We start from the raw sequence: 16,840 nt of genomic DNA, 5'->3' as shown, positions 1-16,840 counted from the left end.
CAAGATACTGAAAAGCATTTTGAGTTGCAGAAATGAAGTTTTGGAAAAAAATGGACTATCCTGCCACATCTTCATTTCACTCTGATTTTATGGTGTCTACACAATTGAGCCTCTGTAGGCTGAAAACTTTTATTTCCATTAAGAGACTTGGCATCCTTTTGTTCCTAAGACACTGTCCTGTCGTTATTTGTATAGATATCCAACTTCATATTGAGATCTGATGTATCTAATGGGTTCCCTTAAAGGGGTCCTTTAATTTTTGTGAGCAGTATAGTTTATATCGTTGAACCAGTGGTGATAGTAAAAAAAAAAAAAAAAATAGTAGGTAACATATTTAATAAAAACCTTGATTTTAATCACATGGAAAAGTCAAGGTTAAATAAGAAAAAGTAACATGGCAAAGCGAAAAGGGAAACAATTGTTAAAAGAAAAAAACAACATTTATTCTCTCAACATTTTTTGGCATGTACAAGTTTTTGTTCTTAATTTGGCACTTCTGTCTCTCCATACTTTGTGTAAAATGACATGCAAAGTTTTTATAAAAGCATCACTGAGATAAATGAACTCAGTCATCAGAGAGAAAACCTTCAAAGTGAAGCACTTTTAAGAGGATTACAAGTGCTTTTTTAAAAATTAGTTCACTTTTACCTTCAAAACTAAAATAAAGAAACCAATATCCTCTGAAACAAAAGTGTTTTCATCACTCAAAAAGAAAATAAAATGGCACAAGTAGTAAGTATGAGTAGAAATGTCACATATGCAGCAAATAGGAGCGGTTTATTTCACACTCTCACAGTATGAACAACAGCATTTCCCCTTTCTTCCTTTGATTTGGGTATCAAGCATCAAATCTGCTAAAAAAGTCCTTTCATGTAAAAGTCTTTTCATGTAACTTTCTGAAAAAGCATTTACCCAGAAGCTGATTGACAACCTTTACAATCAACAAAGTTTTTTTTTTTTTTTCTAATTAGAATAATAATTTGAACTATGTGAAACCATGGTCTCAAACAGCAGCACAACCCTTTAATTACAAAGACAATAAAACTGTTGTTACATTAAGCAAGACTAAAAAGCATCCTGCATCAAAGCTTGACTGTAGTTCTCAACAAACAGGAGACACACAAATGGGAGCAAAAACAGTTTTGTATAAATAAAGCTTCTTCCCAAAAAGTGTTTGGATTGAAAACTGCACTTTCAGATATTCCCTCAGAAATGTTCAGTTTGTGTGGCATTATCACAGAGATTCTCATCCTCTGGAATAGTAATTAAAAACAAAAACAAGTTCAAAATAAACAATGATTACCAGTTGTTTTTTTTTTTTTTTTTAGCAAGAATCTGCAGATCCTTCAACTTAAAACTTTTTTTTATTGCGTCACATCTTCATTACTTAGTTTTATCTTTCTTTGTCTTCACTCATGGGGCTTTAGAACAGAAAGCCGTCAGTTAGTGGAGAATACTCGTGCAAACAACAAAATATTGTCATCTTTTTTTGTCTTAGGATTTTGCATAGATGAATGCATAGATGGTGGGCAACTTTTACACCTCACGGATCAGCTGTTCCCCATAAGCCCACAGTTTTCAAAGCTAGCTCTTACATTTCCATTATTTCACTTTAAAAAGCTACTAGACGCAAAACTGAAGCTGGAGCTACAGAGTGTGAAAGGCTTCAAACTTTGGTGACAGTGTTTGTTTCTGGAGCATTGTCCTCTTCATCTTCATCATCAAGGTCTAATCTCAGGTTGTCCAGAGTCTGGCGGATGGTCAGGTTCTCTTTACGTCTGAAAAATATGGACCAAGCTTTAAAACGATGAAAAGCTACATGTAAGTGATCATTTAAAAAGAACCAGTTTAGAAATCCTTCTAATTGTGCTCTTTAATCCCTGTGGAATAGAGGTAAAATGAAACATAAATGAGGCGACGGCAGAGGTGGCAGAGAATAGAGTAACTGTCCTTGACGTACTTGTTCTGCAGGTGTTGCTCGAGCAGTTGTCTCTCCAGGCGGCTGGTGTTCTCCCGCTCCTCAGCCAGCTCCCTCTGAGTGTGGCGGTACTGCACCTCCTTCCGGCTCGCTTCCTCCTCGACCTCATTCAGCTGCCGCTTGAGGGAACGGATTCTCTGGGTCATCTGCAGGAGTGAGTACAATCACTGCAGTGAAGCCATCCAAGTGAGAGGATTTGGTATGAAACTCAATGTCTATTTTCTGTAACGTATAAGTAATATTTTGATGCCTACTATGACTAAACAGTCAAGAAAAACAGCAATATTCGCATTCCTCTGCTGCCCTCTGGTGGAGGAAGCATGAATAGATCACACTATTTGTGCTGCTGGTCTTCATTTACCAGTTCCTTCTGTTCAGTTGCAATCCGGCTCTCCTCCTCCATCTGATCGGTCAGCTCGTTGATCCTCCTCTCCAGTTTATTGATGGTGTTCGACAGCGATGCTTTGTTCCTGCCCAGGACATGTGCACATCAGTCAGATTAAACAATGCAACAGAACAAAGGAGAAACTGAAGTTCTCTGCAATCATGACGGTGAATGTCGTTTCCACAGGATGAACATTAGAAGGGAATTATCTGTAAGAAACAAGTTGTCGAGTTCACACTCAAGAACGGAAAGCATCTTTAGTAGAGGTTTATTTGAATATTCAATTTCTATTCCTACAATCCAACGAGATTGATCTGTCTGGGGCAAGTTTCTAATCAGATTGAATCAAATAGGGATAGAGCAGGGCTCTACAACCTGCAGCTCCAGAGCCACATGTGGCTCTTTTATTCAAGAAAAATAAAAATATTTCTAAATGTTAAAAAGTAACTATAAAGTAAGAAGCGAGAAGGTTGTAAAGGGGGGAAAAAAGTAAACAAACTCAAACTTTAACTCATTTACAAACAGTTGAAGGACAGTACGTAGCACAAGTTAAACTACCGGTACAACATTTGGTCACATTTTTGTGTAAAAATGGACATCAAGAAGCACAACCAGTATTAAGATGCACCGGATTATTAAGCAAATTTCTAGTTTTGAAAAAATTAAGGAATTTTAAATGTGTTTAAAAAATGTAGCCACGAGGGGGCCCAAGCCAGGGTCTCATTGTGCCGGTCCCAAGCCCGGATAAATACAGAGGGTTGTGTCAGGAAGGGCATCCGACGTAAAATCTTGCCAAATCAAATATGCGAATCAGACCTACGAAATCCATACCGGATCGGTCGAGGCCCGGGTTAACAACGACCGCCATCGGTGCTGTTCACCGACAGGGTGCCGGTGGAAATTGGACTACTGTTGGTGGAAGAAGGAGAGGAGGAAGGCGGGTTCGTAGGGAGAGAGAGAAGAGGAAAGTCACTAGTGTTGGACTGAGAGTTGGGACTTTGAATGTTGGAACTATGACAGGAAAGGGTAGAGAGTTAGTGGACATGATGCAGAGGAGAAAGGTAGACATACTGTGTGTCCAGGAGACCAGGTGGAAAGGTAGCAAGGCTAGAAGTTTAGGAGCAGGGTTCAAGTTGTTCTATCATGGTGGAGATGGGAAGAGAAATGGAGTAGGAGTTATCCTAAAGGAGGAGTTTGTTAGGAGTGTTGTGGAGGTAAAAAGAGTGTCAGATAGAGTGATGAGTCTGAAGATAGAAATGGAGGGTGTCATGTTCAATGTTGTTAGTGGGTATGCCCCACAGGTAGGATGTGAGCTGGAAGAGAAGGAGAAGTTCTGGTTGGATCTTGATGAAGTGATGATGAGCATCCCTGGAAATGAGAGAGTTGTCATTGGTGCAGATTTCAATGGTCATGTTGGTGCAGGAAACCGAGGTGATGAGGAGGTGATGGGCAGGTTTGGTATCCAGGAGAGGAATGTAGAAGGACAGATGGTGGTTGATTTTGCAAAAAAGATGGAAATGGCGATAGTGAATACATTCTTTGAGAAGAGACAGGAACATAGAGTGACCTATAAGAGTGGAGGTAGAAGCACACAGATAGACTACATCTTGTGTAGACGGTGTAATCTGAAGGAGATCAGTGACTGTAAAGTAGTGGTTGGTGAGAGTGTTTCCAGACAGCACAGGATGGTGGTGTGTAGAATGACTCTGGTGGTGAAGAAGATGAAGAAAGAGAGGGCAAAGGCAGAGAAGAGGACAAACTGGTGGAAGCTGAAAAAAGAAGATTGTTGCATGACTTTTAAGAAACAGTTGAAACAGGCTCTGGGTGGTCAGGAGGTACTCCCAGATGACTGGATAACTACAGCTAATGTGATCAGGGAGACAGGTAGGAGTGTACTTGGTGTGTCATCAGGAAAGAGAGTTGATAAGGAGACTTGGTGGTGGAATGAGGAGGTGCAGGAGTGTATACGGAGTAAGAGACTAGCTAAGAAGAAGTGGGACACTGAGAGGACTGAGGAGAGTAGACAGGAGTACAGGGAGATGCAGCGTAAGGTGAAAGTAGAGGTGTCAAAGGCCAAACAAAGAGCTTATGATGACTTGTACGCTAGGTTGGGTAGTAAGGAGGGAGAGACTGACCTGTACAGACTAGCAAGGCAGAGAGATCGAGATGGGAAGGACATGCAGCAGGTTAGGGTGATCAAGGATAGGAATGGTAATGTGGTGACAGGTGTCAGTGGTGTAATGGAAAGATGGAAAGAATACTTTGAAGAGTTGATGAATGAAGAGAATGAGAGAGAACAAAGAGTAGAAGAGGTGACGGTTGTGGAGCAGGAAGTAAGAAAGATTAGTAAAGGTGAAGTGAGAGGGGCTTTGAAGAGGATGAAGAGTGGAAAGGCTCTTGGTCCTGATGATATACCTGTGGAGGTATGGAAGTGTCTAGGAGAGATGGCAGTGGAGTTTTTGACCGGGTTGTTCAACAGGATCTTAGGTGGTGAGAAGATGCCTGAGGAATGGAGGAGAAGTGTGATGGTGCCCATTTTTAAGAATAAGAGAGATGTGCAGAGTTGTGGTAACTACAGAGGAATAAAGCTGATGAGCCATACAATGAAGGTGTGGGAAAGAGTAGTGGAAGCCAGACTAAGAGCAGAAGTGAACATTTGTGAGCAGCAGTATGGTTTCATGCCAAGAAAGAGCACTACAGATGCAACATTTGCTTTGAGGATGTTGATAGAGAAGTACAGAGAAGGTCAGAGAGAGCTCCACTGTGTCTTTGTAGATCTGGAGAAAGCTTATGACAGAGTGCCCAGAGAGGAACTATGGTATTGTATGAGGAAGTCTGGAGTGACAGAGAAGTATGTCCGAGCAGTGCAGGACATGTATGAGGGCTGTAAGACAGTGGTGAGGTGTGCTGTAGGGGTGACAGAGGAGTTCAAGGTGGAGGTGGGATTACATCAGGGATCAGCTCTGAGCCCCTTCCTGTTTGCAATGGTGATGGACAGACTGACGGATGAGGTTAGACAGGAATCACCATGGACTATGATGTTTGCAGATGATATTGTGATTTGTAGTGAGAGCAGGGAACAGGTGGAGGTGGAGTTAGAGAGGTGGAGGTTTGCCCTGGAAAGGAGAGGAATGAAGGTTAGCCGCAGTAAGACAGAGTACATGTGTGTGAATGAGAGGAACCAGAGTGGAAGAGTGAGGTTACAGGGAGAAGAGATAAAGAAGGTGGAGGAGTTTAAGTATTTAGGGTCAACAGTACAGAGTAATGGAGAGTGTGGAAAAGAAGTGAAGAGGAGAGTGCAAGCAGGTTGGAATGGGTGGAGAAAAGTGTCAGGTGTGATGTGTGACAGAAGAGTTTCAGCACAAATGAAAGGAAAGGTGTACAAGACTGTGGTGAGACCAGCCATGTTGTTTGGACTAGAAACAGTGGGACTGAAGAAAAGACAGGAAGCAGAGCTGGAGGTAGCAGAGATGAAGATGCTGAGGTTCTCTTTGGGAGTGACCAGGATGGATAGGATCAGGAATGAATACATCAGAGGGACAGCACATGTTAGAGGTTTTGGAGATAAAGTCAGAGAGGCCAGACTGAGATGGTTTGGACATGTTCAGAGGAGAGACAGTGAATATATTGGTAGAAGGATGCTGAGTCTAGAGCTGCCAGGAAAGAGGTCTAGAGGAAGACCAAAGAGGAGGTTTATGGATGCAGTGAATGAAGACATGAAGGTGGCTGGTGTTAGAGTGGAGGATGCTGAAGACAGGCTTAGATGGAGGAAACTGATTCGCTGTGGAGACCCTGAAGGGAAAAGCCGAAAGGAAAAGAAGAAGAAATGCGTTTAAAAAATATGGCAGGGGCCACTTAATTAACTCGGATTTATTTTTGTTTTTTTAGATTTACATTTCTGGCAGAGATTTTCCATGAAATTAACTATTTTATTTAATCACTGCTGACATTACACTTACTACTTCTACTGTTGCTCCATTAAGATGATCACATGTGACAGGGTCTATTTTATTTTACTTCTGTCAAAAGTAAAAAAAGGCTATTCTTTTATGTCTCTGTTTTATTCATGCAAATTGATATATGATACAAATCTTATTTTTTTAAAGGGTGAAGGAAGATTTTGTGGCTCCTTCTGGGTTGTAGTCAATGAGAAATCAAGTAGAATGGCTCTTTCAGAGCTGAAGGCTGCAGACCTCTGATCTAGAGTATTAAAGAAATTACTGAACAAATCAATAGATTATAATTGATATTGGAAAAAACATTTGAATTGAGGAAAAATTGGTTTATTTTATTATAACAAAAAATGACCAAGTTCCATCCCAGCAGACAACACATGTGATGCAGCAGAAAGTGATCAACCATCATTTCAGTCTCTGAATTGATCAAAGTCATGTGACCCTACAGTGTTCTAGAATGTTCTAATAATGATTATTCTGATGTGAAAAACAACAGTGGGCTGAACTTTATCAAACTAACATGTGAATGGATTTGACATTCATTCTTGTTTACTTCTTTGTTTGTACACAGATTTAATTGATTATCTTAAAGAAACAGAAGGAATCTGGAAACCCTCAGCTGCTCTGTTCAGTAGCAGGTATTTCTCTCTGAGTCACACTGATGGAAGTTTGGATCAAGATGTTCTGGATCAATTTTAGGTCATTGAGCTGATTTTTCAAAATGAACCAACATCGACTATGAATCATGTCAACAAACTCATTCAGATATTAATCAAATCCTTGTTAAAATCCATCTACCAACTACTTCTCCATGGGGCCAAGGCTTTTAAATTTTGGCCAAAACTTTTCAGATGGAGTTTGTGCTGACTCACCTCTCTTCCACCCTCAGGGCGTTCTCCAGCTCCTTGGCTCTGATTTCTGCTTTAGAAATGACGTCTTCCTGCACTCTGGAGCTATGCAGGTCTTCCACTTCCAGTCGCAGCTCGCGCAACTACAAAGACACAAAAACACGAATGCAAAACCGCCAAACAAAAAGTCTGCGGCTATTGTGTCAGGGAGAAGGAGGAGACGGGGTCCATGCATACATTTGAGATGCACATATTGTCCGTCCACACAGAGCAAAGACTGATGTGTTTTGTTGGAGACGTGGACATTACCTGTCTCTCCATGGAAGCTTTCTCTGCCTCCAGCTCCTCATTCATCTCTTTCTGCTGAATAAGCTTCTGCTGCAGCTGCTCAGTCTGAGGACAAACACAGAGAGGAATCAGTAACCCAGACCAGGTTAGCATGAGGAGCACTTCCTGTTTTGGAGTTTTCACCTGCTCGATGGTCCTTTTGTGCTTGGCAGCCCACCTGTGCTCGCTCTCCTGCAGCTCCTCCAGATCACTCTCTAGGTCAATCATCTTTTCCTGAGTTTTAAAAAAAAATTCCAAACATTGAGGTCACCTTGGTGTTAACGGCTGCAGGTTCAGGTTTTTTGAAACAGATTTAAGTTTCCTCAGAAATGGCAGCATGATGTATATTTGGGATTATGGAATTAGCATGATGATTGCTAAAATGGATTTGCATAATTAATACCCCATTAGCCTCAAACTGATGGTTTGCATGACTGATTAAATCAAGTGGACATCTCTGTTCATGGGGTCAGGTGAACAAAGATACTGTAGAAGCTCAGTATCGTGGGGGTGGAGATGAAATATTTACAAAATTAAAACAGCAATCATTTAGTTCTCTCTCTAATCCTCTTTAACTGTGGTAAATGCAGGAACCTGCTGAAAGGAAACACCCTTCAGCTACCAGTTTTCTGTTATATTTAGTTTATAAGTACAAGTAAAATGTAAAAAAAAATCAAAATATAACTTTGGATAAATTCAGTCCAATATATTTATAGTGAGACAAAAATATATGTATCTGCGTCTGACTCTGAAAGCTGAACCCTTTACAAAGCTGAGATTGGTTTTTCATGTTCACTATAGAAACACTTTAAGTTGAGTTCATCTATGTAAATTGTGATGTAACCCTGGTTTCAATGACAACGGTCAGATGTTTCATGTAGATTTGCTCTATATTGCTACTAATTTGCTCCAGTCTTCCATGAAGATCTTCTCGAGAGCTGTGATGTTTTGCTGGCGTTACTAGGCAACTGGGACTTTCAAGTCCCTCATCAGATTCTCTGTTGTTTTTTTATAACTTGATTTATATTAGCTTTCTGATTACACAGCAGCAAACAATATCTAATTGAAAACAGAAAAAAGTGGGAAAAGAAGAAAAAGCATAGAGTACTGGTTACTATGTTACGCTGAAGTTGGACACAGTTTCGTATTTACTATTGCAAATGTTTCTCACAGTTTTATGCGGGTTGCTGTTGTCATTCAGAAATTGCTTCAAATTGTTCATTCATTCACTTTCCTGACCGCTTTGTCCCTTACAGGGTCGCGGGGTGCCGGAGCCTATCCCGGCTACTGATGGGCGAAGGCGGGGTTCACCCTGGACAGGTCGCCAGTCTGTCACAGGGCACTTCAAATTGTTGTTGGTTGAATAGTTGCTGTAATTTAAAGAACTAGCTTGTTCTTGTTTTTCCGTTCAAAATGTCCAGTCAGGCCCTGCTGTTAAAGGTTCAAAGACAAATGTTATTTACTTTTTATTCTTACTGACATGTGTTAATGAATAATGAATACAGAATCAAAATAAACACATTAAACCATATTCTTTATGTTCTCCTTTTATTGCATGACATGCAATAAAATATTATATTTGGCCCGTGGACCAGGACCTATTTAGATCTTGGCCCTTTGAGGACGACAGTTTGTCACCCCTGATCCAGACAGTCTCTGGAGAACTTTAGACTGGTCTGGACTTGTGCTAGTTTCAGCAGTAGAACCTTTGGAGCTCTGCAGGATTTGAATCCATTACAGTGTTGTGTGTTTCTATAGTAACTTTTGTTAAAGTGGTGCCTGTAGCGCTGAGTCTGAATCACGTGACACGGAACTATTGAGGAGCTGAGCGCGCATTTAATGACGACGCACACACTTCATTCAGCAAACACCGGTGAGATACAAGCTTCGGTAATGCGTGTGTAAAGCACGCCTACCTGTATCCATCTGTGGAGGAGGCAGCCGGTAAGAAATGACTTTGTCCAAGCACTAGAGGAGCTGCAATCCCTTGTTTCTGTTTGTTTGGTGTGGCAGCGGGACGCGCTTTGCAATCGTTTGTGTGTACTATTGATCTTTGTTGATGACATTTTGGAGTAATGAACTTGTGTGAACTTAAATAAAATGAAGGGTTTGATGAATTAACTTGAATAAAAATGTAATTAAAATATGAATTCATTCAGCTTTCATTTGAGTTCAGTAATTAAAATGAATTTATTGTTAAATTGGGGCACTCACAATTATATAAATTATTATTGATTAAAGTTGTTTGTTGCTGTTGTGTAATGGAATTTGACATTGTAAATATTTATTCATATTATTAGGTGTGTTTTTAAACTTTTTACCTATTAACTGCTAACTAACAAAATGGAAAAATAAATAAAGATTGGAAAACAACATCAAGTGGCAGTCTGAGTAAATCAGCCCTCTCCTTTGGATGCTCATCCCTTTTTCAAGTGTGGGAAAAACGCACAAAATTAGGAAACACTCAACAGTGCCAGCTCGCTTCAGGTCATTGTTCAAACCTGCTAAAGACCTACAGGAAACCTTTGACCTCTGCCTTTGCCAACCAGCGTTACATTACAAATTATTGAGGTGAACTTTTGTTTGAAATTTATGATCCTTTACATGGAAAGCATGGTACGGCCCCTTTAAGATGCGTCTATGAGACCAATTTGCTGATTTACAATGCTGTCTCAGAAACGGACTCAAGTCTGTCTGAAGTAGTGAGAGCAGCACCTGAGTCTGTTTGAGCTGCTTTGCCAGATCCTCTTTGGCCTGGTTTGTGCTCTGCAGCTCCATTGTGAGATCTTCCACCGTTCTCTCAGCCTGTCTGCACATCAGCTGCAGCCTCTCTCTCAGCTGAATCTCCTCCTCCAGCGTCCTCTCTTTATCAATCAGCTTACCGGAGACCTGAACACAGATACACAGTCATGAAGCACAAACAAACAAACGGGTAAGCTCTGCTCTGCGAAAAGAACAGCTGGATTACCTCTCCTTGCAGTTTGCTAACGAGAGATTGCAGTCTCTGTAGTTCTTGGTCCTTATCCAGCACAGTCTCCTCCAACTCCTCCACCCTCAGCTGGGCATCGTCACGCAGCTTCTGCTGCAGGCTCAGCTCTGTGGACATCTGTGTGTAGTTCTGTAGGGCATCGCCCAGCTGGAGATTACAAAATAATATAATCAATGATGCATAAGAGCAGATATTCAGCACATACATGCATTGGAAAGAAAATGTAACAGAAAAAAGATTGTAAACTGATGTGAGAAGGCAGTGAAGTTGGAAGCCTGTGTTTGCTGATGCCCATACCTCTGTCTCTAGCCTGAGAACAGTGGCGTTGAGTTCAGACGTCTTCTTGTCTTTAGTGCCTTTCTCTATCTCCAGCTCCTCTAACTGTCTCTCTGCCAGCCACAGTTTGTCAGACAGGTCCTGAGCGCGCTGCGTCTGCTTCTCCAGGCTCTCCTGAACAACAACAAACTTCTGAGTTGTGCGTCAACACACAGAGCTTCAATGCTGTGTTCACTTTGTTACTGCCCACCGTCCTAATGTCAGTTTGTGCTGTGACCAGAACACCGAATGATCAAACTGGATGTTTTTCAGAGCTTTATTCATCACATGATCCTGAAATGTTTTCCTTTTATTTTTAAGTACCTGTCTTAACTGCTTGAGGTCGCGTCTCACATATAAACAAACAGGAGCCAACCCAGAGACAAAGGTTATGACAAGCTGAGAGATGTAATCGATCAGAAAGCTTTACTGAAGCAAAACAATCTTAGTTTGAGAAAACGTGTTTGTGACTAGAATTTTTTCATTAATATAAGTGTTCTTGGTCAGATCATTTTCTTACCCAATTTGGCAAATTCTTTGGTCATTTAAAGAAAATCTGCAGATAAGTTAAGAATGTTTGAGTCATTTCTAAGGAGCTGTTTTTGCAGTGCAAGAAGCAGGACTGCAGGGGATGCTTGGTGCATCTGAAAGACAGGTGTTTAACTTTATGCACAAATGGCTAAAGTTTTTGTTGTGCAGAAGAGATGAAGACGTGGTCAAAGAGAGAGGATCTTTTCTGTAAATGCATCAGAATTCCAGAGGGAATTATTCAGACAATTCTCCTTTCCAGTGTTGTAAAATCTGAGCTTCTGGATGAGCTAAAAGCTGGCATGATACCAAATTTCTACCCGCAATCAGATCTAAACTTTTATCCCGGCAAAAGGTTCTTTCTTTTGTTGTTGTATTCTGGGTTTCTGTTCTTTCAGGTTGATCAGCGTTGCTCAGAACGGTTTCTTTTTTGTTTATTAAATGCATTCCTGCATTCCTTGTTTCATAAATGTTTCACAAATGCTTGGAATAGTTTATCAGCCTCTCCCACAAGTATTTTTCTTTGAATTGGCTCAGATTTCATTTGGTGTTTGTAATCTTCCTACACTCCTCCTTAACTTTCTCAAAGCGTTTTCCTTTTCTGCAAATCAGCTAAAATATTGTTCCATTTTGTTCACACTCATCAGTCGGAGTTTTAAAGGTCCATTTCTTGTGTAGTTGGGCGTCTCTGGTGACTTCATCGTACCTCAGCATCCTGGATCTTGTTTTGGAGCGACTGCTGCAGGTAGTTGAAGGCGTACTCCTGGGTGTTGGCCTCCACCATCATCTCTCTGGCTTGCTTCACCTCAAACTGCACAGCAACAAACATGGTCAGCGCAGCTCAAACCCCTGCAGGAGGCCAAACGTGTGGTCTCTTCATGAAGATGCACCTCCATTGATCTGCACTGCTCCACCACCGCCTGCTTCTCCCTCTCCATGTCTATCATCTGCTCTCTCAGCCTCTTCAGCTCATTGGTCAGCTGAGTGTTGGTCCTGTGGAGGTCCTCTTTGCTCACCAGCAGGTTACGGATGTCGAGTCTTTGAGAAGAAACAGTTTATCAAGCTGAGCAAATTGAAAAAATCGATAAGGAAAACATCATGACTGACCTGATCTGGTTCCTCTCTTTCTCCATCTGCACACTTTCTGCCTCCAGGAACTGATTGCGCTGCACAGAGCACACAAATACACACCAGGTGAAAAATTCTCTTTGTTCTAAGACGAGCAGCAACACTTGACAGACAGAGAGACACTTTTATAATAAAAAAAGAAAATTACCTTAACACTTTATAATAAGATGCCTTAACAAGATTTATCAACACATTAACAAATATTAATCTGTTTACAGGGTGTTAGCAAGACATTTATTACCACAGTAAGCCTCATAAGATTTATTACAATATTTAATAGGATTCATCAACATCTAAAGTGAGGCTATTGTCTACAATGTCCATTTTAATAAACTACTTACAAGCTTAACAAATGTATGAACCATCTATTCAACAATATATTGAGCGTTATGCAGCACATCATCTAAAGTGTTATCAAAACCTAGATTGCCTGCCCCTTTTAAGAAATCAATCAATCAATTAGTACGGTAATAAAGAAAAACACAAAACATTCCGCAGATTTAGGATACAATAGCAGAATTCAGTTTGTTCATAAAGCATCAGCTCTCAGCTCAGGCTGTCTCAAGGCACTACACTTTGCAAAAGGCTAAAAAGCACCAAACCATGTTAGACCAGTAATGATTGCTATAATCTAAGCATTACAAACATTTAACAGAATAATATTTAAATGAACAGCAGATTTCGTCAAAAGAGTTTTTGGTGTAATCTTTGCATTGAGAAAGCTAAAGAGTGGAGAGGAAATCTTTCTCTAAATAAAAAATGATAGAAAGAAAAACCCTATATTGAGCATTAAGGATGTACTGATTCTTTGTGAATCGGTAAAAAAACCCATTCAAACTCGTCAACATGTTCATCGGTGCAGAAAATTAAAAAAATTGGCCTGTGCCTACATTTGCAAAAATGCACAGATGACATTTCTCCATGCAGGCTTGCCATGTGTGTGTATGGGTGTGTGTGTAGGTTGGGGTGGGTGTGTGAATGCGTGCGTCGCAGACTGACTGAGTGCTTTTCATCTGCGCTCCCCTCCTGGGAAAATCTCACAGCTCCTTTCAAATAAGTCAGCCCCTCCAGGATGTCATGATGCTGTGATCACAACTATTAACACAAATTCCAGCATTGTCAAGATTTGCTGCTCACCCTGCAACTTTACATTTTCCTGCAACTTTGACCAATCTACAGTGACAAGAGTCATGGTGACGACGCAGCTTCACCACTGTTTCCCTTCTGACTTCTTATTTATTTACCTTTGTTTAAACAGGTTGGTCGATTGAGAACAATTTGTCATTTACAACGACAACCTGATTACGCATCAGCAGTACAAAAACAGAGCAACAGGCTTCTTCCTGGAGCCGTGCTCTTTTTTTATCAACTCTCTTTAGCTCTCTGTCTTTTTTTCTCTGCAAGCTGCGCATGAACGCTCATTTGCGCTGAGTGTGAGAGCGGATGAGTGCGCATGCAACAGCTGGGGGGTAGGTTGTGCTGAGCGGGTTCGGTGCGGTCCGTCAGCATGAACCGAGTATGAAAGGATTTGTGATCATTTCATTATTACGTATGATTGATTATTTGTACTGAATCCTTTCTGTTAGGAAAACAGACAGTTTGATGTAAGGGGAAAAATAAGACATACTTGGACTTAAAATACCTTTAATTCATGGTGTTGAGAAAAATACAATCTGAAAAATCGTGACTTTAAAACTGTGAATGGATGGAATCGAGACTTGACTGAATGGTTACATTGCTACTGAGCAGATAACTGATCAGAATGCGTGACTCAAGCAGCTCAGGAAGCAAACTTCCTCTGTCTGATCAGAGAATGCAGCTTAATGCTTGTGTAACAGAATAAATGTGAATCCATTTGCAACAGGGATTTTTATTATTTTTATGGTCTCTTGGGCGCCCCCTATTTATTGGTTGTAACACAGACACCCCCGAGGTAGGTCGCATTTTGGAGCACTATGTATTAATTATGTATTTTAATTTGTAATCCATGTTTTGTGATTTTGTTTTATTTAATTTCAGTGTTTCTTTGTTACCTTAATGTATTTAAAGTTACCTCATGCATGTATGTTAAAGGAACTTTTTATTTTTTGTAGCGTGGCCCATGTGTAATGGGGGCGGGATCCTTCCGTGTCTGACCATCACCATTTTTCATGTGCTGAAAATAAACATAGAATCGAAGACAAGTCGGCTGTCCTGTCGTTTAAAACAAACAAACACGACCCAGAGATCGTCCTGGACCTTCAGCACCGAGGCTGAGCTGGTTGCACTCATCAGGGTCAGATGTGAAGGACAGCAGTGGTGCTTGAGTGAAGCCTACCTTCTGGCAGGCGTCCAGCTCTTTGGTCAGCTCTTCTATGTAGTCTCTTTTGTTGGGGGCCCCCAGGGTAGCAGAGCGCATGCTGTAATGGGTGGAGGGCACCTGAACGTAAAGAAACATTTGAAACAAAGTTCGAATTGATGAATGAGCGTTTGCGATGGCTGTAAACCCACGGGGCTGCTGACTTCGGCCCTCCTCCTCATCAGTGTGTCATAGGCGGAGAAGCGGGGGCGGGAGGAGGCAAAGGAGGCGACGCCCACTGGGCTGGTGCTGCGACTGTTGAAGCTGTACAAGTTGAGCTCTGAGGTGGAGGGAGACAGTCTACCCTGGAGGAGGAGATGGGCGATGCAGGTTCAGAGCAAGCAAAGTCTACAGAGTCTCTAGACTTCTGAGTGTGGTTTTTAACACATATTTGACAAATAGTCTCTGCTTCTTAACCCTCAAGCCGCTTCTCTCCTTCAGAATCCACCGGAATTACATTGATTGTGCTAGCAACTAAAAAATAATTAAAAAAATCAGAAAGACAAATTATGTTTTGTATGACAAACCTTGAACTCTGACATCCTGTTTGTGGGGTTGAACTCCAGAGAAGTGGCTGAGGAGTACGGGCTGTTGAACGCCCTGGAAGGGCTGTCGGTGAAGCCCACCTGGAACAGAAAACACATCCCCACGTCTTTATCACAGCAAACCATTCAGGCAGATTTTCACTTTGCATTCATAATGAGTGCACATATAGAACAAGAAACACCCTGAAGGAAGGCTTCTGACTTTTAATGTTTGTACATTTGTAACATCTTAAACTTCTTTGTTTGTGGTTATGAAACCATTCACAATCTGAATGACAAAAAAGAAGCTTCTTCCTTCAACAGGTGACAGTGTTGTGAATCACAATTACTGTGTAATTGATGGGAGTGTATCGATTATTCAACTGAGTTTCTTACTCGATTTCATTCTTGTGTACTTGTTTGTGCACATATTTAATTTACACTTACAACCAAGATCCACTATGACTCGCATCAGCAACCAGTAGTTATGATATGAATCGAATTGTGGTTAAAGTGAATCATTACACCCCAGCTATTGATTTACAACTGATCTGCTGAGGTGACTGTGACCTGTAGTGCTGTTGAAAATTTTCTTGTTACTGATGGTGTTTGGAGACACTTGAGTTTTCTTTTGATTAGAAGCTGTGAAAACAACGAGATGACCATAGAAGCAAATGGGGAAACCTTAGAGCTGCGTTTTGTCCTGAAGGTGGCGCTGAAAAACTGAAAAGAAGAACATCTTTGTAACTGATCTTGTAGAAGATTTGGATTGCTGTAGAAAAGAAGACGGCGGTGTATGTGAGGGCGGGGACACTCATTAACGGTGTTCACCACCAGCTACTTTATGTTAGGGGTGTGACAAAATATCGACATTGCAATATATTGTCATGGCTGCACTCCTCCCTCATCCACACAGTCTGTGGGGAGCTAATCAGGGGATGAGTGACACCTGTTTACCTCCCTTTATTAGGAGCTGCTGCCCAGCAGTCTCTGTCAGTTTATCTCAAACCTTCCTTGGGACGTCAACCCTGTTCATGAGAACCTTTGGACCTGACCTGGGAATCTGAGAAACTCCTGCACTGGAACTTTTAAACCCACCAGTCTTGCCCCAGCACCTTTACCTCCTGCCATTTCCTCTTCCTACTCGAACAGCCTGAAGGACATCCTCCTGCACCACCCTCAACGTCAGCCCTCTGCTGTGCACTCCCTCTACCTCCACGTTGGCTCCTTCTGTTGATCACCGTTCATGAGTTTTCACTGCCAAGTAAGATCCTAACCCGTTCCTGTCTGATTGCACGTGTCTCTCCTGCCAGTGTTCCTAACACCTCAACTTCCTTAGTGCCTGTGCGCCCCCTGCTGACCGAAGGCTGTCTCTCCAGAGTTCCTCGTCCTGCCTGAGCCAAATAAACCCTTTATTTAGTCACTCTGTGCCTGTGTTCATTGTCCAAATACAAATCCTTTCATATATCGTGATATTTAGTCCTGCGATTATCGATTGCTTCTCACAAAGTATCGTTTTTTTTT

At 41.4% G+C, this 16,840-nt stretch overlaps 1 protein-coding gene and 1 long non-coding RNA gene across 6 annotated transcripts in view; one reads left to right on the top strand and one right to left on the bottom strand.

Moving 5' to 3' along the window:
- Positions 1 to 758: 758 nt before the first annotated feature.
- Positions 759 to 16,840, bottom strand: part of LOC112144178 (cingulin-like protein 1) — a 51,746-nt gene continuing 35,664 nt past the window's right edge. For all 5 annotated transcript variants that reach the window (XM_024268526.2, XM_024268529.2, XM_036214507.1 and 2 more), the window contains 15 exons: positions 15,320 to 15,418; positions 14,945 to 15,097; positions 14,772 to 14,873; positions 12,434 to 12,492; positions 12,217 to 12,364; positions 12,033 to 12,137; positions 10,781 to 10,933; positions 10,463 to 10,630; positions 10,210 to 10,383; positions 7,639 to 7,728; positions 7,477 to 7,560; positions 7,192 to 7,310; positions 2,340 to 2,448; positions 1,961 to 2,124; positions 759 to 1,778 (listed from right to left, as the gene is read on the bottom strand). In XM_024268526.2, the coding sequence (XP_024124294.1) occupies positions 1,667 to 1,778; positions 1,961 to 2,124; positions 2,340 to 2,448; positions 7,192 to 7,310; positions 7,477 to 7,560; positions 7,639 to 7,728; positions 10,210 to 10,383; positions 10,463 to 10,630; positions 10,781 to 10,933; positions 12,033 to 12,137; positions 12,217 to 12,364; positions 12,434 to 12,492; positions 14,772 to 14,873; positions 14,945 to 15,097; positions 15,320 to 15,418 (1,839 nt within the window). In that variant the 3' untranslated portion in view covers positions 759 to 1,666. The remainder of the gene's footprint in view (positions 1,779 to 1,960; positions 2,125 to 2,339; positions 2,449 to 7,191; positions 7,311 to 7,476; positions 7,561 to 7,638; positions 7,729 to 10,209; positions 10,384 to 10,462; positions 10,631 to 10,780; positions 10,934 to 12,032; positions 12,138 to 12,216; positions 12,365 to 12,433; positions 12,493 to 14,771; positions 14,874 to 14,944; positions 15,098 to 15,319; positions 15,419 to 16,840) is intronic.
- LOC118599438 lies at positions 15,819 to 16,739 on the top strand. The gene is made up of 2 exons (XR_004948787.1): positions 15,819 to 16,580; positions 16,656 to 16,739. It is a non-coding gene; the product is annotated as an uncharacterized LOC118599438 (long non-coding RNA).

This window comes from Oryzias melastigma, linkage group LG12, assembly GCF_002922805.2.
Source record: "Oryzias melastigma strain HK-1 linkage group LG12, ASM292280v2, whole genome shotgun sequence".
Taxonomy (NCBI): Eukaryota; Metazoa; Chordata; class Actinopteri; order Beloniformes; family Adrianichthyidae; genus Oryzias; species Oryzias melastigma.
Note: the sequence above shows the minus strand (reverse complement) of the source record. Positions and strands in the feature narration are given on the sequence as shown.